This window comes from Pipra filicauda, unplaced genomic scaffold (assembly GCF_003945595.2).
Source record: "Pipra filicauda isolate LSUMZ 115617 unplaced genomic scaffold, ASM394559v2 scaffold510_size705862_pilon, whole genome shotgun sequence".
In the NCBI taxonomy this organism is placed as follows: Eukaryota; Metazoa; Chordata; class Aves; order Passeriformes; family Pipridae; genus Pipra; species Pipra filicauda.
The window spans coordinates 58,720-80,265 of record NW_024104655.1 but is presented as its reverse complement, the minus strand read 5'-3'; the positions used below and the strand labels follow the sequence as shown (position 1 = coordinate 80,265).

Sequence of the window (21,546 nt, the reverse complement as noted above, 5' to 3'; positions counted from 1 at the left end):
GAGAGCCACAGGAGCCAGCACTCTGACTTTCTGTACACTGATTTCTTTGTCTTAACCTGCTGCGTTTTTTTTTCCCTCTTCCCTCCAGAGCGTTGTCTGCACAGCAGGACTCAAGTGGTATCCTCACCCTTCCCTGATTCATTGTGTCAAAGGCTGCGAGGTGAGTTTGGCGTTAGCTCAGGTGGTCCATGCTGGCTCCAAAATCCTGCAGGAACAGTCAACAGCAGGCATGTGGGCTGTAAATGCTGGTTTTCAAGGGGGGCAAACAGGATTTTGCCCTGATCATCCGCTCAAACAGGCTGTGATTGCCTGCATCAGTTCTGACACTCAGTAGTGGAACTGGTGGTTTTCCTAGAGCCGATGGTTGGGTGTCTCTCACGGTAGTTACAATGATCAAGTAGCTCAAAAACATTGGTAGACCAAAAGAATTTCCCAGAATGTGGGAGTTTCTGGGAAATTGCAAAAACCTTCAGTTGTTTGTCCTTGATTTTGACATATTATTAGAGGGGCAATTCTTTCCAAGGCCAGTTAAGCTTTGGGCATCGGTGTGTGCAGAGAAACTTTAGGGAAGCCAGAGACAGAAATGAGACCACTGGGTGGAAAGCACAGCTGGACAGTGAGCAAACAGCACATCCCTCCACTGAACCTCTATCTGAACCAGAAAAAAACAATCAGAAACACACAGTTCCATTTACTCTGTGATACAATTTTACAGTCTTGCGTGTTACTTGAAGAAAGCAATTATTTTGAAGGATGATGTTTCTGCTGGCAGCAGTCTTTGAAAAGCCTGAGAAGACTTAAGATGTTTCCAGTGGTTAAACAGGACTGGAGCACCTCTGTCTGGATCATGGCACTCCTGTGGTTCCCATTGTGCCAGCCCTTGAGTATCTCACCCATGTCAAGAAGTCAGTCCTCGTGGTACCTCTGTGAAGTTGGGAAGCTCCAATCCCATTTTAGAAATGGATAACTCACAGGCAGAAGGATAGTTGGCTGCTTTAGTTACAGGGACAGGCAGTGGCAGAGCTGTGTCTTCCCCCCCACATCTCCTGCCTTTCTGCTGCACTGGCTGTGCTCTCAGCACCCAGTAACCCAGTTTTACAGGCCCATTGAAATTATTTGCCCAAAGTGGCAGAACATGGGACTGAATTCCTAAATCTGACACAAAGCTCCAGACCACATTGCTGCACGATGGGATTTGTCTTGAAGTGAAAGACAGGTTTCCTTTGCATACAAATGCTGGGCCCAAGAGGGTAATAACTCTCCAACAATGTAATAGTTTCTGTCTAGTTGTTCCCTAAATGAAAAGCATTCTGCTGTCAGTGCTCTGAATGTCATAAGCCCTCTCACACATCGCTTTCATGCAGGCTGGCTGGGAGCCCCCATTCTCCAAAGAGAGCTGAAATAACATCCAGAGACCATTAAGAAATGCCATTCAGGTGCTGATGCACCATTGGGTATCCATTCTCCTGCTGTTTAAGGATAGTTGTTACTGAGGCAAACTTTGCAATGATGTAATAATTTACCAGAAGCCATTATTACTGACATGCTTCTTCTCAGCATTTTCTTCCCTTCCATCATTGCTAATTGCCAGAGCCCTCTGCATCAATAGGAACTTTCTTCTTTTCAACATTCATTCAGCAGTGTCACTGCATCACAATCTATCATCTTGGAAGGCTTTGCCCAGACAATTGATAATGGCCTCTAGCATCATTTTTAGAGCATGATGCTTCCAGGATCCATGGATGGGCCAGAGCTTGTTCTCTGGCATTAAGATTTCAGAAGAAATGCCATCATCACCAAGCCTTTTTTTTTTTTTCTTCACAACTGTGGAAACAGTGCCTAATAAGCCAGTAGCTCAATAATGCTGGGCCATTAAGCTGATACAGTCCTTAATGTATGGACATCCTTAGCATTAGGGAGGGTTCCCTGAGCAGGAGGCTGTAAGTGGGGCATTATTTGACTCTTGGTGATCGCAGTGGGAACCCCGGCTGCTGCTGCAATGTGATTTTTTGTCGCTCCCTAGTGGCAGGAACAGAGGTTTATGAGTCAGCCCCGTACTTCTCAGCACCTAACTTAGGTGTTTCAGTAGAAAAGTAGTCCCTCTGGACTACCTGTATAGTCCTTCAAAAATATCAGAGCACTAAGACATGCAGGAAGAGCTGTAGACACCTCACCCCCCATAGCCAGGGTCTCCCAAAAGAGAATTTTGGACCCAAATCAGAATAGATGCTATTTGTCCTACTCTTCCCCTCCAAAGGACTAGCTTGCCTAGTCTGTGCCAGAGCAAACTCTTCCACGAGCTTCTTTTACTGATTTTCCAGCATTCATAGGTGTAGGGTACAGGCATAGGCATGGAAAATTGAAGTCAAGCTTTTCTTGACAAGCAGGCACAGCCAGGCAACACAAGGGAAACATGGAGAAGCCTACAAAATTTCCTGGGAGGTTGGGCAAAGTTCATGGTTTTAAATATGACCGTGTTGGCATCAAAATATCTCTTCATCTATTTATAAATCATTCCCTTTTAACTCTTAGCATATTAATTAAATTGGAAGGGCGTTTGCAAGTCAAAGGCTTTGCCTGTATAAATAAGTCAATATCTGTGGAACTAAGTGGAGTTAAGGCAGTTTAAAGGGACAGGAGCCTTATGCTGTAATTTTGATTTCCTTGTCAACATGTGCCATATTTGCATGGAACTAAAAAAGTATCACACAATGAATCAGTCACCTCCCAGTAGTCCTGCTGTGGTTGCATTGTTGGATGGATTTCCTGTACCTGATAGAAATATTTAAATTTGCAACACACCAGCAGTAAAAGTGTGCATTTGCACCACTCCAGAGAGTCCATTTCAGCACTGATGAGCAGGGCCATGGCTCACTCTGGGGAGAGCACAGCGAGCTCTCATGGCTGATTCTTCACGTATCCCATCATCAGGGAGACTCTGGTACTGCAGTTGCTACAAAATCCTCCCAGGAAACCCCCACAAGCCACCCCACCTGCTCTGCAATGATGCCTTCCTGTAGGAAAGCCCCTGGTGTTTTTCTCAGTGAAGAATAAACACATTTTCCAAAGAGCAGATAAAGTGGGAATGGCCCCATGAGCCTGTGTGTGTAAGAAGGGTTACAGAGATATGACTGGGCTCTCTGCTGAGCACCCATTTTTCTGAGCACTCATTGCTGGCTGGGATTCTCACAGGGGGCCTTTTTTACCATCAGGCACAGTTTTGACTTCCAAGAAAGATTTCTGTACTTGCTGACCAAGAGGTGTAAATGTGTAAAGAAAGACCAGACCTCAAGGCTTTCCTTCAGAACTGTGGTGGTTGTTCAGGTCCTGTGCAGCACATGGACTAGTGATCCCATTGCACAGACTAGTGACCACATTTTCTTTTTCAAGGTGATTTACGAATTTTGCTTAATAGCTCTCCACAACGCCCCTCTGAATAATTGCCACTATCCCAGCTCTGAGCTGTGGAGTGGAGGAAGATTATGTGTCATGGCCAAGGTCACACACAGTCACTGCTGGTTGGAGAAGAGCAGCACATGGTCCCTGTGCTGAGCTCAGACCACTTCCATTTCTCTTTGTGATTTGTTTTGTGCCCTCGTTGCTGACACGTGTTGCATAGTTTGGAGAACTGTGGTGAAAAGCACAGCTATTAAAAGCAAGCCTGTTTTGCTGTGATGCATAACCTTCTTCTTATCCCACACAGTTCTGGAAGGTTAGCTTAAAATTATCAAAGGTGCCACAGTTTTAGATGCCTGGATGCTGTCTCTGGGCCTAGCCAAATTAATATTCCTGAAGCATCCTCTTATGTGGGATGTGAAAAGCCAAGAAGGGCTCATTTCCCTTTCATCTACTGTCCTTTTTTTTCTGTCTGCTTTGAAGGGAAAGGGGAATAATTATCTTTGGCTTTTCAGGGCAGTTGGTAATGTTACAAACTATATGGCTCCTTCGAGTCTTCATGTTTTCCTTCTGAAATAGTGTTACAGGTTTTAGAATTATGAAATCATAAAATGGGTTGGATTGGAAAGGTCCTTAAAGATGATCTTGTTCCAACACTCCTGCCATGGACAGGGACACCTTCCACTAGACCAGTTACTCCCAAGCCCTGTCCAACCTGGGCTTGAACACTTCCAGGGACTTCCAGGGGCAGCCACAGCTTCTCTGGGCAACCTGTGCCAGTGTCTTACCACCCTCAAAGCCAAGGATTTCTTCCACATATCTAACCTAAACTTCCCCTCTCTCAGTTTGAAGCCACTCCTTGTCCTCTCACCACAGTTCCTGATGAACAGTCCCTCCCTGACTTCCTTGTAGGCCCCTTTAGGCACTGGGAAGGTGCTCTGAGGTCTCCACACAACCTTCTCTCCTCCAGACTGAACAGCCCCAACCTTCCCAGCCTGTCTCCATAGGGGAGGTGCTCATTTTATCCATGTCCATGGTCTCAGTCTTTTCCTGCTTTTTCCTTTTTCAGCCTTTCATGGGGGACAACTACTGTGACTCCATCAACAACCGAGCCTTCTGCAACTATGATGGTGGGGACTGCTGCGCCTCAACAGTCAAGACCAAAAAGGTAGGGATGCCCCTTCCTCTTTTCATTGGGAATTCCTTGGTGACTGTTGCTTTGTGCCTGGAAAAACAATTATTTTTTTCTAGAACAGGGGAGGTCCAAGGTCTCAGAAGGACCTTCAGCATCAGCTCACCACAGGCACTGAGTTCTTGCTGCTTCATTTGGAAGTCCTCTCTTGATGTTCATTTCCCACCATAACTCACCTTACACCTGTGCAGGGCAGGTTCTTAAATAACATTTGCAGAGGTGTTGATTCATTCTTATTTACAATAAACCCAAGCTTCTCTATGGGCAAGGGCTGGCTCTCTCCAAAACTTGGGGCATGTTCAGTAGCAAAGCTGCACCTATTGCTCAGGAGACCTTTACACAGAAACACTGAGAAGGGGGTATTTGTCCATCCTGATATCCACCCTCATTGCTCCAAAGGGAAATTAAAGGTTAAGAGTCGTTAGGAAAAGAGCAGAGAGCAAAAGGGAAGTGGCTCTGTACTTTGATCCCTGTGTGTGCCTGGCTTGTTGCTGAGCATCCCATCCCCAAGTGGGACAGAGGAGTTTGTGGAGCAGGGCAGCAGGGCTGAGTGGAGATGGAAATAACCTTCTGCACAGAGACCATGTAGACAAGAACCTTGCAAAAGGAGACAAGTTAGTAACAGAGACCTTTAAAATCATTATTTAATGTAGAGAGGATGCTTAGGAAAGTAAAATCCACTGTTTTTTATCACACAGCAGCAAGGGGGTGAAGTGGTAATTTCCTGGAAGCAGGATCCAAACAAATGAAAGAACCTCCTTACTGGCACAATGTGTGTTTGAGTGATAGGTTGCATTGCCACAGAGTATTATTAAGAACAAAAATATATTTGAAGTCAAAAAAAGAACAGGCCTATTTGTGGAGGTTTGCTGTGTCAGTGGCTATTAAACACTGTGATTTGGATGCAGTTTCTGGCCCAGGAATATTTAAACCACTGACTGCCTGAGCCTGGGGAAGGGTCCCTCCACACATCCCCTTTTTTAATGGGTGCTTCTTTAGCTTTTCTGACCACCTTAGAGATGGTGACTGGAGCGATAGAGCTTGTGGCTTGGAGCAGTACAGCATTTCATATGTTTCTAACCACTGAATTTGTTTCCAAAGAAAAGAAAGCAAATTTTATCCTCTGCCATATGAATATTTTACCTTATCTTCCAGATTTTAGTGTAGAACGGAACAAAAATCCAATAAGTAACTGATATATATTAATAAACAACCAAACTTGAGGGAGCTTGGGCTCAGCCTATGACACCATCTGTGTCACCCAAGTGAGGAAGAAGGTCCTCTACAGGGAGCAGTTCCTTTATAAGCCAACTTTGGCTCGAGGATTCTTTTCCTTGGTTCAGCTTTGGGGGCTGTCTCTGGCCCATCTGGGAACACTGGGGAAGGGGGATGGACGTGTCTTGGCAAGTGGAAGGAGTGAATTTCTCCACTGGGGAAGACACAGAGGAAGAGGTAGTTTGTCTAAATGTGCCTTTTTATTTTTTTTGACAAATATTCCCCTGTATTGCTTTTGAGAGAGGACCTGGGAATCATGTTCAGGGAAGCACAGGCAGGTGAGCTCCTCTGTTCCCCATGGTGAAGTAGGGCATGGAGGGCCCACAGAGGGCTCTCTGCTGAAACAACCTCTGCAGAGATGAGGGGGGTGACAGGCAGTGGCTCATCTTCAGTTGTCTCCAAGAAGAGATTCCTATCTCTGGCTGATTTTCCACCTCCTGGGGAGGAGCAGCCCAACAGCAAGAACAGCTTGCTCATTGACCTCCCACCAGCCAGGAGGGCAGAGCTGGAAGTGCCCGGTAGCTCAGCATGGTGTAGGTCTTCTCCTCCCAAAACAGCCTGCCTGGGAAACTTTATCTCACTGCCTCAGGGCTTGAGAGCAGGCGATGAAAAATCCCAAGCAGCGCCAGAGGAGGGGAAGTGAGGTGCCTGGGAGGAGACCGACCCAAACCAGCCCCATCAAGGCAGGAGCTAAGGGCACAACCTACTGCTGGGGTGGGGATGGGACTGAAACACAAGGGATGTGAGAGCTGAACTGTGGGGGAGAGGGATAGGATTAAGGTTTGGGAGCAGAATTTATTGCTGAGCAGGGAGTTGAGGCAGAGTAGGATCTGCACAGAGTAGTGAACACTTACCAGCCAGGCGACTCGCTCAAAATATCTGCTGGCTTCACTGCCACCCAGAAATGGAGTGACCTCCCAAGGAGGGGAAGCGCTTTGTAGCCCAGTGGGTTACTGGTTTCTGTGCTAAAACTGCCTGATGCAAAGGGCAAATGGTCAGAGACAGGCAGCTGGTCACACGTCTGATGGATTTCCCTCATGGAGGGGGAGGTTCTGTAGGTTTTTGGAGGTAAGTTCTGTTTTCACAGACTTCACTGGGAGCTGGATCACTGCAACTCGGGGAATTAGACTTGCCCTAGCTGGTAATTTAGGAACACCCATCCTAGAGATCACAGGGCTGAGCTTCCCCAGCGCACTTTCGGCTTCCAAAATCTCCTCTCTCCCAAAACACCGACGACACTGCAGGTGCTGAATGAGACACTCGGGGGGGAGCGAGAAAAAAAAAAAAAGCCAACACCTTCTCCTTGGACCTTCCACACTAAAAGCAAGATGCTAAGTCCCAGTTTATTACATTTATAGGGTAAAGGAGGGAATAATAACCCAGTCAGAGGGGCTGTGGGGTCAGGGCTGAAGAGGCAGCAGGCAGCACCTCGCTCCTGCAAAGCAGCCGCCGACACCTGCGGCAGCAGCCGTGGGGCCGTGGGGTTTGGCTCTGCGAGTTATTTTCCCGTCTGAGGCCTTTGACTGAGACCAGATTTCAGGCAAGGCTGTTCAAATACAGCCCTCCCTTTGAAGAGGTTTATGAGTGGAGCGTTACAGGAGATATTCCAAAGGGAAAAACAATGAAAGGTGAGAGAAAAGGGAGCTGAATAAAAATACTCCGCATACCAAATCCTTCCAGCACAGTTTGCCACCTACTTAAAAAGGCACAGTTTTAAAATACACATCGGGTGTAAAAGCCAAAAACCTGGAGGAGACATAGGGAGGGGCAAGTCCAGCTCTGTTAATTCCAATACCAGATGAGGATGTATTTTCATACGGTTGTAGAAAGAGCGAGACACATGAAAGAGACTTGCTTTGCTCCTTTTCTTTCAGGGTTACACACGATGTGGCAGATGTGTCAGTCTTTTAAAGCCCCTGCAAGTTTACCCATAAATGTCCGACATTTATGCAACACCTGTTTTTCTCCCAGAATGTCACAGGACATTTTAAAAGCTTTAGATTTATCATGTTTTCCCCGCTGCAGCCATCGCTGAGGTGACACATGGTTCACATTTAACAGAACATAGCAACTCGGCACATTATTTTAGGAAAGGGCTGAAGATTAACATCGCACCATGTGAAGATTCAGGAGTTAACAGTCGAGTAAGAGCTGGCTTCAGATCTTTAGTGTCCGCAAACTGTCAAGACTTAAGTTTCACTGCAGTCCCACTACCCTCCCAAACACACTTTCAGCTGCGCACAGTGCTGTGAACAAGCTGCCTGAAAGCAAAACGCTTCAACCCATATTCCCTTTAATTCTGAACCCTCTTAATGTGAGATTTTCCACGCTCCTGTTTTGTTGCCCTGAAAATGCACAAGGGACTTGCAGGCAGCAGTCGCTTATCCCATGTTTTCCCTCTGCATTAGCAGGGAATGACCTTGTGCATTTTCAGCAGCGAGCAGGGAACGGAGCAGTGTGACTTATCTGACCAACCACCGGCTAATCAGCGCTGCTGCTTAGATAGGAAATAATGAGTATTTGCCCTGCACTGTTCACAATCAGGCTGGAGAGCTTAAAAGAAATCATTAAAGACCTCTTTTGAATGCTACAAAGCAGCATCGAATAAATTCAGTCATATTCTGGGCATAAATTCGTGGCAAGTGCAGTCAGCAAGCAGGAAAAAGAGACATTCATCAGCTTAATTATTTGTTGTGCGCTAATTGATCGGCGTCGCCCTGCAGCGGGCGGGAAGCCAGGGCTGGCACAGGGATGAGTGCCACCCAAGGAAGCAGGGATAGGGGCAAGGCTGTGTGGGGAGCAGGGGGCTGAGGGTGTTGGGGCAGAGGACGGGGCTGTGCCGCTCAGAGCTTGCCCCGTGCATGACCCAGGAGCAGCTTTGAGAGACAGGAAGGCCATTGCCGGCCAACCTCCAAGGGAGAGAAAGCTTCTGTTGTGTATCTGGAGGGGATAAAGTCTTCCGTGAAGGACAAAGCAAAAATCCCATCTCCTTTTAATCTTCCTCCCCTCCTGACCCAGCACAGGTTGCCAGCTCCCTTCTGCCTGGCTGCTCTAGGAAGCTGCTTCTTGCTTTGTATTCTGCCGCAGATAAAAGAAGATACAATTTTTTTTTTTTTTATAAAACATTACATCTGTGACACTGCCAAAGTGAGAAAAATAAATAACCTGGGCATAACTGTTTCTCTCTGGTCTGTTGGCTGCCTGTGAGGAGCTCGTGGGGTGTGCAGCATTACAGGGACAGTCTCTGGCTGTTTCCTTCTGATTCATTTCAGGAAATCTTCTCCCCAGTCACTGTCTCCTCCACTTCTTTTCTCTTCCCCTTTCCTTTTATAAGTTTTCCCTGGACAAGGCTGTCTAGAAAGGCTTCACAGAAATCAGAAATGTCTTTCTTTACGCTCTGCTTATGTACTTTGTTCCAGACTCGTATCACAGGTTTGCTTAGTTGACGGTCCTGCAGTCTGGTCTCTGCAGATTAAAATACAATGAATTTGCTGCTTTAAAATTCCCTCAACTTCAACTATTTGCAAGGGTGAACTTTCATCTATCTTTCCTCTCTGCCTTTCCTTTTTGTCACATAAGTGGTAAACCTACAGCTCCCATGAGAAAAACCTGCCTCATTCACTTATCACTCAGTTTTTCCCTCAACTGCTTTGCCCCACAGCACTTAGAAAAAAAAAGAGAAAAACTGTCCCATCCCTTCAGCCTCTTGACATTTCTGCCCAACACCTTGGAGAGGAAAACCAGCGAGTGCCTCGGCGGAAAACAAATGAGGACTTGTGGTAGATAGAGGGCCGTGTGGGATTCATCCAAAGCTTTGCTTATCTAAAAGATAGGCGAGTTATCAAAACCTCTTCAGAGACTTTATGGCCGAGAATTCAAGGCCTAAAGAAAGGAGCTTTGAACTGAGGGGCTGCTGCTGGCTCCAGCAGGGATTTCCAAAGGCTGTCCCTGTCTCCCCAGAAAAGAGGGGGGTTTGCTGCACTCCTACCCCTAAGCCAACAGAAATAACCTCTTCTTGGAGAAATAAGTGCCTTCTCCCAGCTCTCTAAGTGCAACACAGACCTGTGCTGGAGAATCTCAGGTCTTGCTCTGTTCACAGAACGTGGTTTTGAGGCAGTTGGTGCCATTAGCAGCCTGAGTGACCACCCCGGCTCAGGAAAGTCTGCTTATCCAGAAGAAGTGATGCTCCAGTGCTGCTCCCAACAACTTGAATGTCCCCAGCTGGATGTGTTTGTCAGCTCTATAATTAGCAGGGGAGATACAATGAATGGTGGGTGAGCAGGGAGGAAGGAAGGATACAATGTGGAGTGTTGCTTCATGCCTCTGGAAGCGGCTGAGCGCTCCAAGCACGCTGGTTCACCCCGATGTGTGGGTGAACTCGCTTCCCCACGAGGTGTTGGTCTCAGGCTGTAGCTGTTTGCCATGTGAGGAGTGTTTTCAGTCAGGGTGGGTTGGGATGGGAGCTTATTTTGGGGCTCAGAGCTTGGTTTCATAATCGTTCAGGGAGTCTTTCCAGGCGGCAATAAATTAAAAGCAGTGATGGTAGTAGCACATGTTGCCTATCCTGAGAGAGAACGTTCTTGGCTTCAAGGGACATGGGGCTTCCCACAACATACGGCATTCCCAGGGGACGTGCTAGTGGAGGGTGTTTGCTTTGCTATCCGACCTCACTTCATTAGCAAGTGTTACAAAAACCAGCGAACAAACCTTCCCTGCTCCACCGCCAGCTATTTGGCCTCTGGGTGGTCTGGCTCCTATTAAATCTTTGGTGATTATTTAGACTAATTACATTCATGTTTGCACAATCAGTAGCACGAGGGTAGGAAGCACAGCTGATTGCTGAGCAACTGAGCTCCATGTGGTTTGGCACACGGGCTCCCTCGCTCTGCTCAGCGGGCAGGCGGGGATGCGGGATCCATGCGGGCAGGGCTTTCCCGGGAATCCCTGCTGGCTTTGGGCCATCCTGCTTCCACTGGTTCTGGTGAGGCTGCTCCCAATTTACACACGACGGAGAGAGCGGAGCATCTGTTGGGTTCAGCTGAGCTGCCTCTTGATACACCACGTTTGCTGGTTTCAGTGGGGGAAGGCTCGGTTTATGGTGGGGCAGTTAACAAAAATTCAAGCTTTTAGAGCTGCATGTGCTGCATGGAGAGGAGGTTTCCTGCCAGTTCTGTCTTTGCCTTTCCCAGGCCCTCTGGAGCAGTGCCCTAGGTGTGAACCTGCATACCAGCACCCAGAGTTAAAAGGGCGCTCGCTCCTTGTCCGTTATCTCAAGCTGGTGACCTCAATGCCAAAAAACACTGAGAAGACCCTTACAAGATGCACTTTTTGTCCCACAAGGGCCTTGTCAGAGAACAGAATACTGCCTGTTGTTTGAGCTGTGAGGCTCTGGGAGGTGCAGGGCCGTGACACTCATCACGGGGTGCCACACTTATCTCACAGGCCATGCTGCCCGTGGAGGCTGTGCCTGCGCTGCAGCCTCTGTAGCACCAGTTAGGCCTGTCTGGGAGATTTCGCAAACACTTCAGGGCTGAAATCTAACAACAGGCTGTTTCCCAACACTTTGCAGCTCTCCTCCCTTCCCCGGGACCGATCCTGCCTGCCCTGGTGCTGCTGTGAGCCAACCCCAGGTGCTGAGCAGGAGGCACAGCCAGGTCAGCCTGATACCAGCCTCTGTCAGGGACGAGCTCCCAGCCTTTGCAGAGCTGTTTCCCATCCCTCCCTGTACCTGTCTGGGATTTCTCCTGTCAACATTCCCACCAGTTCCCTATGGACTGGACTTTCTCAGCAGGGATCTGCCTTGGGATGTCACCAGCCTCTTCAGATAGATGCGTGTAGCGAGGAGTTGTGACCTCTCACTCGTTCCATGACCTGGATCCTAGTTCTGTGCTGCTCTGTTGTATCTTTGTCTTTGTTCCCATAGTTGGCAGCATGGCATCCAGGACAAATCCAGCCCTGTTTCCAAGAGGCAGCTCAGGTTTTATCCAAGGTCTTATTGTTTGGGGTGGGAGAGGACGCTTAGGGCTCCCATGCCTTGGTGGAGAATGAAGTCTGGGTTCATGCCCTGTGCAGCACGGGTGGTGAGTTGGTTGAGGTGATGGTGTCTTGGATCTCCTATGCATTACACCCAGGACATCCATGCCATCCTCCTGCCCAGCCCCTCATCCACCTGCTGTCCTTGCTCGTCTGGGTTCAGAGCAGGGTGCCCTGCACGCCCTAGGTGATGGGTATGATGTAAGTCAGGTCTGTTTTCTCTTGATGATGGATAGGTCTGTGGTCCATTGTGGTTCTGGGGTGACTCACATTCCCTTGAGTGCTGTCCATCCACTCCATGGCTGTTCCAGATCATCTCCAGGAGATGTGTGTGTGTAGGGGGTACATGTAGATGTGTGGAGCTGTGTTCTTCAGTTATGCCTTTTTAAACCTATTTTAGTTAGTCTGAGGGTGCAGTATCTTGTACTACTGCATCTAATCCAGGCTGGAAGCTTAATTTTTATCTTTTTCTTCCTGCCCTCCAAGATATTTGCCAGGTTTTCAGGGAGATAGATGCGGGTGAAATGCAGGGCTTGGCAGGTGGAAGGAAGAGGAGCTGATTCCTTACTACTGGCTTTACAATGGGTATATCTGGGAATTTCAATGCAGGTCATATATTCTGTTAATGAGTCGGGCTTTCACAGACCTATTTAAAAAGAAAATAGGCAGTTAATCTTGGAGTATGTATATCTGGGCTCCACACCTAAATGGGCTATCATTCAGCAAAAGCTTCAGCATTTATTATTTCTAGCACATCCAGCAGCTTTATTCATGGTTGTGCACTCCAGAGGGCTGCCACTGTGTGAGCCCAAGGCAATAGACAGTCCTTCTTCTAAGAGGTTTTACATTTTCTCTGAGCTGGGTACTTCTGACAGTCCCACTGGATTCTGTGTGTGGGTTAGATTCCCTAAATACCTATGGAAATCAGGTCCTCAGGGAACTCAAATGTGTATTTGTTGTAAATGTTGTTTAAAGTGGAAACCCCGCATTACTGTTAAGTGTTTGGAGAATTTTGTCATGTCTAATACAACTGTGACTGTGCTCATAGAAATCTCTGTCTTTTCACATAATAGAAAACTGATCTCTGGAGCTCACTGCCATAAGACAAAACAATTCATCTATCTGGACAATAGCACTGTAAAAATCGAATTGCATAAAAAGCCTCCATAAGGGACGTAAAGTGAATAAGACTGATCTGATCAAGAAGAAACCCTCCTACACTCAGGCTACCCACTGCTGGGAACTGCTGCTGAGCCACGGAGCTGTCTGCTCCTGGGGCCACAGCTCTGCTTCAGAGAGAAAGCTTCTGCTCCTCTGTCCATGACCACTATTAGGAGACGAGAGGGTTTCTGGAGGACAACACACAGCAAGACATTTCTTCTCTAGTGGCTCCATCTCACCAGGAGCTGGTTGTAATGCAGTAGGGATCCAGTCTTGTACATGCACCTTTTCAAGTCACCCCAGTGCTGAGCACAGGCTTAGGGTGAGCTGTAAGAAAGCCCAGGGGAAAACAAGGGACTCACAAGGAGAAATGGGAGGAGAAGGAATGAAGGAGGTAGAGCACTTCAGGCAACAGCAAACTCATGCCAGTTTGGGTGTCTGTGGCCACTGTTTGAGCACAGCCCACAGAGTAGGTGAGGGGGTTTGAAGACACAGCCGTGGTTTGGAGGCACAGCCGTGCAGGGCTTTCTTTCCCTCTTGGCTCTGATGTTCCTGCAGGTGAAGCGGGAGCATGTCTGGGATCTTTGTTCCTGCAACCTGTCCCACTTAAGCAGGGACAGCAGCAGAGATGAAGTGCAGTAGGCTGTCAGGACTAATGTCAGCCACTTTACTGAACTGCCTGAATTGGGTGTGTGGTTGTCCTGTGCTCAGTGCAAAGGGTGAATCCACCTTCCCTGTCTCCCCTTTGAATGAAAGGGCCACTTAATCACCTTTGTCAGGCTGTGACAGAAAAACACAGTGAATCCAGACCAGGGAGAGCAAAAAGCTTGATCAAGACAAATGAAGGAATCAGGGTCCCAGGTCTTGCCTCCAACCAGTAGCTTCGCTGTACAACAGGGAGGATTTTCTAAGTCAAAATCATTGCCAAATGCAGACTGAACTGAATGATTCAGTAAAAAAATAAAAAGAGCAGGAAACTCCAGACATATTTAAACATTTTTTTTGAGCATTTTCTAAGTGAAACAGGTTTTTATTTGAAGACATAATGTTTGCTGTGAAATAGTCTTTTTTATTTGTTTGTCTTGAAGGGAAAGGTCAAACCTGAAATGCAGTAGATAATCTAAACCAAAATGTTTCCTTCTACAGTGAACAGAAAAACTCAATTTTTTTTTCATGTATCTTTTCTTTTTTGTTTCCAGTATTTTAATTTAGTCATTAAACAAACCCTCCTCAGCCTCCTCCCCAAACCCCATTGTTTGCAGACTTCTCTGTTTTCCTATCTAAGAATATTCATAACACTGTGATACGAGACAGTCCTGCTCGGGCTGGCTTCTGTTGGATCAAGTGACTCTTAAGCTCCTATTGGTTTCTGCAGTTTATAAACTTACTTAGTTGCCAATTATTCGAATTCATTTGCTTTTAACTTTTCGGACTATCTCTTCTCTTTGCAACCTCCACATTTGTGCAGTTTGTAGATTCAGATTATTCAGCAGTTGGTTATTTAATTCACAAGTCTCCAAGGCCATGATGAAGAGCCATCACCCTGTTCTACCTGGAGGGCCACGTCTTGTGTGAATGAAGTCAAAAGCAGAGGGAGGAGGCTCTCCCAGCCCTGATTTGGTGATGAGCCTTGGCTATTTAATGTCTCTGTCAGCATGTCCCTGCCTTAGGCTCCCCAGTTGTGAAACAAAGCTCCACACCCCTCCTTCCCGTTCTTGTGCGCGTCAGGAGAAAGACACGCTGGACACGCAGGGACACGTGTGGAAGGTCTAGGTGGAGATGACAGCACAGTGCTGGGTCCACATTCCTAGATGTGCTGTGGGTGATACACAGGCAACAGGCAGACTCAGGCTTCATAGCCTGGAGAAAGTGTTTATGAAAGAGAGAGTGAACGTGTGGCAGCAGAGCCAAGGGAGGCAGACGGAGCGCGCGAGTGCAGCCCTCGCCGGGAACGTTGGAGCAGGTTGTGGCACTGCCTTGGAAGGAGTGTAAAGGAGGGGAATGAGCTCATTTGCTCTGTGCAGATGGGAGAAATTCTTGGGAATTCACTTCAGGGCAAGTGAGACACTTCTCCACTACCACCTCCTATTTTTCAGGTAAATACTACGATGCAATAGGCCCAAATCAACTTTCACTAGCTAAGCATTGCAGGGTAATGTTTCAGCTCCTTCTCATGCTTATCCAGAGGGATCATGGATAGATGACAGCCAGTGCACGTAGCAGCATCTCATTGCATTCCTTTGCAGTTCCTCAGTGCCCCTTAGCTGCATGTCCTGACCTCAAACACGGGAGGTGTTCAGAGAAAGTCTCTGCTGGACTCCACTGATCTGCAAGATAGTGTTTGGTTCCATTCCTGAGGAACTGAGACCAAGAGCATCCACAGTTAAATGCACAAATGGAATTAGGCATGGCAGCAGCACCCAAGCCCTTCTGTAGAATGATGCCCTACGGAGGGGAGATTATGTCCCAGGAGTAGGGTTCCCCAAAGCCCCCATGCTGGAGGTGAGTAGGAGTGCTACAGGGGGGCTGGAGTTGGGACCTGCCAGACCCAGCAGTGTTTGGTGAGCCTCTGATTTGGTCATGTGAGATGAGGGTCTGTAACTTTGCTGTGCTTTAGTGTTTGCAGCCATTTGGGTAAGTCTAGCTTTCAGAAGCTGGTGCTGTAATGTGATCCAAGCACTATGGTAAGTACCCTAAAAAGCCCCAGAGTTGCCTGAGAAGTACCTGTCTCCTCAGCCAGTTGTGTTCTTGTGCTTGATGGGAACTGTGAAGGGAGTATATGCTGACAGGTAATCATATGAGTTGACCAGGTTCTTCTTTTCACAGCCTTTCATATAGACAGGTAGCTCACCCGAGGCCTCAGTGCACCACCAGCTCAGCACTAACATAAATCACTGTAAAATGTAACACAGCTGAAGGTTGCAGCTGATCTCTGAAGATTTCACTCCAGAGGTCTTGTTTGTTCTCCAGGCTGCTGTAGGTGTGTTCCCTCCTTCATTTCTTTGTGTCTTTGGCTTCCTTCCCCAGGTTACACCATTTCCTATGTCCTGTGACCTACAAGGAGAGTGTGCTTGCCGGGACCCCAACGCCCAAGAGCACAACCAGAAAGACCTCCGTGGCTTCAGTCTTGGGTAATGCCAAGCGACGTGGAATGGAGGACCACACTGCTCAAGGCAGGCTAGGAGAGACACCACATCCCTTTTGGTATCGTTTTTAACATTTAGCTGCTCAACTGGATGGCGTTTCTGCACCAGGGACCCTTAGAATTCAACCAGTCTGCCTTTAATTTTTGTCCAAGGAGAACTAAAGTAGGGGTTTATGTATTAACTATATCTTAAATAGTGATGACGAGAAACAACCAACCAAGAGTCAAGTCGAGAAGACTTTCATGTATCAAAACAGCATGTTATGCCCACCTAATTTGAACAGTTCATATCTAGATTCAAGGCGAGAAACAAACTATTTATGTACACATATTTATAGAAATAAGTAGAGAAAGAGAGAAAGAGTGAGAGATTATGATCAACGCAAAAACACTTTCCCCTCCCCAGCACTCACAACTCAGACCATTCATGGGAGAGGCTGTGCTCTTGGAGGACTCCAAGCTGAGCCTTTTCTGATGCTGAATGCCAAGGTATCACATGCTCGGGGCACTGAGGTTGGGGTAGGATCTCCACAGGGCTGGGCCTCTTGGCAAGTGACCTGCCAGACGCCCAGCCAGCTCGAGATGTGGGATGCATCTGCTCCTCACAGGAATGCTACTTCCAGCCAGGGAGCTCAGCAGACTGCAGTGGCCTTTCTGTACAGCTCCTCCTTCTCCCCCTGCTGCCCTCAAAAAGCCAACAAAAAGCCCCTTTGTAACCTGAAGGGCTTCTGGGACGTTTCTGTGTGGAGATGGGCAGGTGGTCCCATGGTGGAGTCAGGGAGTGGGGAGTCTAAGGACTGGCATTGAGGAATGTGGATGGCTGATTGTTTCTGAGGAGCGGAGAGGGTAACTCGCGCCCGCACTTGTCATTTGAGCATGTCTGCTGCTGCTACTCCTGCTGCTATGTCCCATTCAACTAGTATCCTTACTGTGTCAGGACAGGGTGAAAAACAACCCCATGCAACCAAACAGTCTGCCTTAAAGCTTACCTACAACCTGCCTTTCAAACCCTCTGGTCTCTTCCTCAGCATTGGGGCAAGAAAAAAGGACACCAGCCAGCCAAAGAAATCTGCTTTCTGGTCTCCACCCAGCCAAGTGGTTCTCGAGACCTCCCCCACCCCACTCTTACAGTGGTCTCTATCTGACAACTGCTTCATGCTCCTGTTTTTTTCAGGAGAGGGGAAGAGGAGGAGACACATGCCATGGGGGAAGGATCACAGGAGATAGTATTAGAATTTTGGCCATATTTGTCAGTATTAAGCTGCCAGGGCAGTGGGTCAGACCCTTTTAACAAACCAGGAGCTTAGCTGCTTGTAATCTTCCAGAACGAAGGGCATTAGCTGCAGCAGACCTCACATTTCCCTGCCATCCTCCTTTTTCAGTCCAGAGGGGAACATGTTGTGCCAGATCCTTGGTGATTCTTTTCATCACAGGGTTCATCACACAGAGCCACTGAGATGCCCAGGGCATCTAGTGCTGCCACTGCTGCTACAACCCATCCCATGGAAATCCCAGAGATCTTTCCAGTGTGGCTTGGGCATGTATCTGCTGTTTCCAGCTCCTGCTAGGAAGAACACACATCCAAAAGAGCATCCTTCCAAAGTGTTGGGTCTGCCTGTTCCTTGGGACTCTCCTGACTTTTACAGTCTACTAGGTAAGGACAGGTTGAAAGATTTTTCCCTACTTCTGCTTGATTGAACATTTAGGCACTGGGGCAAGTCAGAATGGTAAGGGGAGGGGTCATTTGGCTCATGAAGATGGATGTAAAAATGGGTAGGAGAGCTAGAAATGGAAAACTGATAAGAGTGGTAGGTGCAAGGACTCTTGGTACCCACTGTTGGGGTTGTTTCTGTTGGAATAAACCAGAGATGAATCTCAAGAACTAAAATGCAGAGACCTGGAGAGGTGATTGTTGTTAGAAGGTGAGGAGCTGTCTGTTGGGAAGCTCCAGTTATTCCTGGAGAAGGCCTGGCCATGGGAGCTGTGAGGATGGCTCTGCCCCCACCATACAGGGGTGTATTGGAAAGGAAGGTGCAGTGGGATCAGGGCCCTTTCCATGGAGTCAGACTGAGCATCCTCAAGTGTAGAGAACAGTGGCATAATCTTCCACTTTTGCCCCTTGCCATCTAACATGGGAAGTAAATAACTGTGGAAAGGTTACTGTTCTCTTCTGGTCCCTTCACCCTCCCTTTTTTTGTTGGCAGTTTGTTCATGTGCCATCCAGCCCATGAGAAGAGCTCACAACCCCAAAAGCCTTTCAGGCTGCCAAAGCATCATGCCCTCAATGCCTGAGGCATCTGGGCATGATCTCCCCTCTCCACCCCACCTGGGTTTCACCCTGGCAGGGAGCCTCAGTTCAGGTCCTGCATGCATCCTGAAAATGCCTTTCCCAGTTACGGAGCTCAGCATGGAGGAGATTTCCCATCCACTTCTCCCACCCCGGACAGTGCCCAGGAGAGACAGGTCTGTACAGGCATTATTGCCACTTGCTGCTGTGGGCTCCCAGGAGCTCGGGGCCAGCTGAGCCCCTCAGGCCAGCCAGGGCCAGCCCCTGCTCGCCGAGCTGGAGACCTTCTCAGCTCAAGGGAGTTGGTGGCTTCTCATCAGCACAGCCTCCCACCTCAGCTTCACTCCTGCAGTCCTGGGGTGCCCCAACTCCCTTTCCCACGGGCAGGCTTTCCATGCTGCTATTTGATTTTTTTTTCTAACTACCACGTTGGCACTGTCCATCTCCTCCAGCGGGGCTGACAGGACTGGGAGCAGGAAAAGTTCTGCTCTGAGTCATGTTAAATCCGATGACTTTTTTTTTTTTTCCATTAGGGCAAAGCTTTGCCCTCTGTGTTTCAGGTGCTGTGTGTACCATGCACCCAGAGGGATATGGATAGGGGAGCCATGGGACACAGAAAACTGCTCAGCTCTTGTCCCCTGTGCTCCCAACCTTAGGCAAGGCCAGCTGGATGGCCTTGCAGCATCTACCACTGTTTGGGCTTCAAATGCCCAGTGGACTCCTAGGAAAGACCCTCTGTGACTGTGGTGGCCATCGGGTGGGAAGTGGGAGGGACATCACCCCCTGAGTCAGCGGCATAGGGAAACATCAAACCAGAAGTCTGGGGGAAGAGAAGAGGTGCTCATACTGGTGAAATTTAGCTGCTCATAAAGTCCAGGTCACATTAGTGCCAAGATCTTCTCTGTCACAGATAGTGAGCCAGGGCTGCACCTTACCTGGGGCCACCAGCCAGCTCCTGGCTCTGGGTGATGTCCACAGCCAGGGGGAAGGGAAAGCTGGAGCGGAAAGCGGTGAACGGTGCATGGTGGGGTGGGAAACTCCAATCAGCTGCTACCCCTCTCCCTCCCCACCCTCTGGCAGATGGGCTGAGCTGGTGTCCTCCTGCTTTTCTTGCGTCTTCTGCTGTCCCACCCAGGCTGAGAAAGGAGGATGGCACCAGAGGACTCTTGGAATCGGGTTCCAGCTACCTCCCTTCCGGTTTCGGTTTCACTTGGTTGTAACTGTCGGTTTGTTCTAGGTTTTACCTGTGTTTAAGAAAAAAAAAAAAGAAAAAAAAAGGGAAAAAAAAAAAAAGAGAGAGAGAGAGAGAGAGAAAAAGAAAGCCCGATAGCCAACAAAAGTTTCTTGCTGCGACTGATTCAAATGGGAAAAAAAAATAACAAGTGAGGCTTTACAGAGAGGGATAACAGAGGAAAAAAAAAAACATAAAAAAGGAGAAAAGGAAAAGAAAATCCGCATAATCCAAATCCAAGAAGAGCAAAGCCTATTTTTGTGTGTTTGAAAGGAAAACACCGATTCTGCCAGCTGAGTAGAGAGCTAGATACTAAGTGTAGATTTCCCTAGAAGTACCGTGAGGTTTTATAACATTGTCTGGTTTTGTTTTCCTCGTGCGTTGTGATAAATCCAGGAACTAAGGCTAAGGGGTTTTTCCCCTGGTATATTGTTGTTTGTAGGGGGAGGGGGGCGGAGTTTGGTTTTGTTTTTTTTTTTCCAGATTATTTTTTTAAGTGTGTATTTGTGCTTATTTTTACGTTATCCAACTGTACATACGCATTTAACCAGTATTTCACTGTGCTCTAATTACTGCACTCAGAAGCACTGCACAGTCTGAATCCCAGAGAGCTGAGAGAGACTAGGAGTGAGTGGGGAAGGAGAAAGCTGCTACCTGAGCAGACAGGTGATTCCCAAAGGTGGGAAGCGGGGTGCCAACCATCCCCTTCCCACACTCCGGCCGGTTGTTTCCATTCGAGGCCAAGCTAGAAGACAGGAAGGGATGGGGTGAAGTCAACCATGGATGGGGTGAAAGTCAGCCAAGGCTGGGATGCTCAGAGGGGTTTCAGAGCTGGCGGTTTGGCCTTTGAACTGATTTGGATGTCGTGGAAATTCCCAGCCTTTCGGCAGCATCTTGCCCTCCCCTGCCCGATCCCTGGAGGCCCCAGTGAGAGTTAATGGGCACGTTCATACCACTGGGAGAGGACCATGTGCCCGGCATAGATACACTCCAGGTACCTCCATGGTTGTGGGCCCCATTTTGGTCTCAGTGGTGCAGCTGAATGGATTTGCTTTATGTTTTTTTCCATGTCATCCCATGCTGTGGGGAAGGCCATCTCCCTGCTGGGGATGCAGCAGTGCTCCTGCCTCCAGCTGACCTTATATGTTGGGCACACTGAAGCCCTGGGGACAGTCCCCTTTCACTGAAGGACCTTGACCACTGAGTTCAGTGGGAGCACGACCAAAACATCAGCAGGAGCAGGTCCAGGTGGCCCAAGATGTATTTCCTTGGAGCTACAGTCAATGTGGGCAATAGGGGTTTGGTGTTGGGCTGTTCCTGCCACCTGGGGGGTTCAGATCCCAGTTCATTTTGGCAGGAGCAAAGTGAGGCTTCGTGTTTTGTTTCTGTCTTCGTTTGGCAAACTGAACTCTCCCCTTTTCACCGGATCTACACATCCAAGATTCACTAAGAGTGAGAATCGCTTCCTCTGAGGCCACACACAAGAGCTTGGGTTGGCTTCAGGTGTTCGATGAGGAGTCTTGGTGCACCTTGTTGGTGGTGTTAGGTCCAGTTGTCTTTGGTTCCCATTCTGGCTTAGTTTAGTCTTTTGGGTTTTTTTCATTCTTTTGGTGAGGCCATAATTCAGCCACCAGTTTCCATCTTCTGAGTGCAAAGAACCAGGGCTTTAACGAAACATTTCACCAGCAATTCAAGAGGGAATTGGAACCATTGCGGAGTTTGCATTGTACGGCCTCTGTAATTACGTACCTGTCTGCAGATGATGGGCTGAATTTTGCTCCCATCAAGTCAACACAGGTTTTTGTTGTTGTTGTTGACTTCCCTGG

At 48.1% G+C, this 21,546-nt stretch overlaps 1 protein-coding gene across 1 annotated transcript in view; it reads left to right on the top strand.

Annotated features, from left to right (window-relative positions):
• The window catches only part of PAPPA (pappalysin 1), a 180,972-nt gene extending 159,426 nt beyond the window's left edge, over positions 1-21,546 (top strand). Inside the window, exons 20-22 of the mRNA XM_027749372.2 lie at positions 89-160; positions 4,466-4,564; positions 16,085-21,546. Of these exons, the coding sequence (XP_027605173.1) occupies positions 89-160; positions 4,466-4,564; positions 16,085-16,192 (279 nt within the window). The 3' untranslated portion in view covers positions 16,193-21,546. The remainder of the gene's footprint in view (positions 1-88; positions 161-4,465; positions 4,565-16,084) is intronic.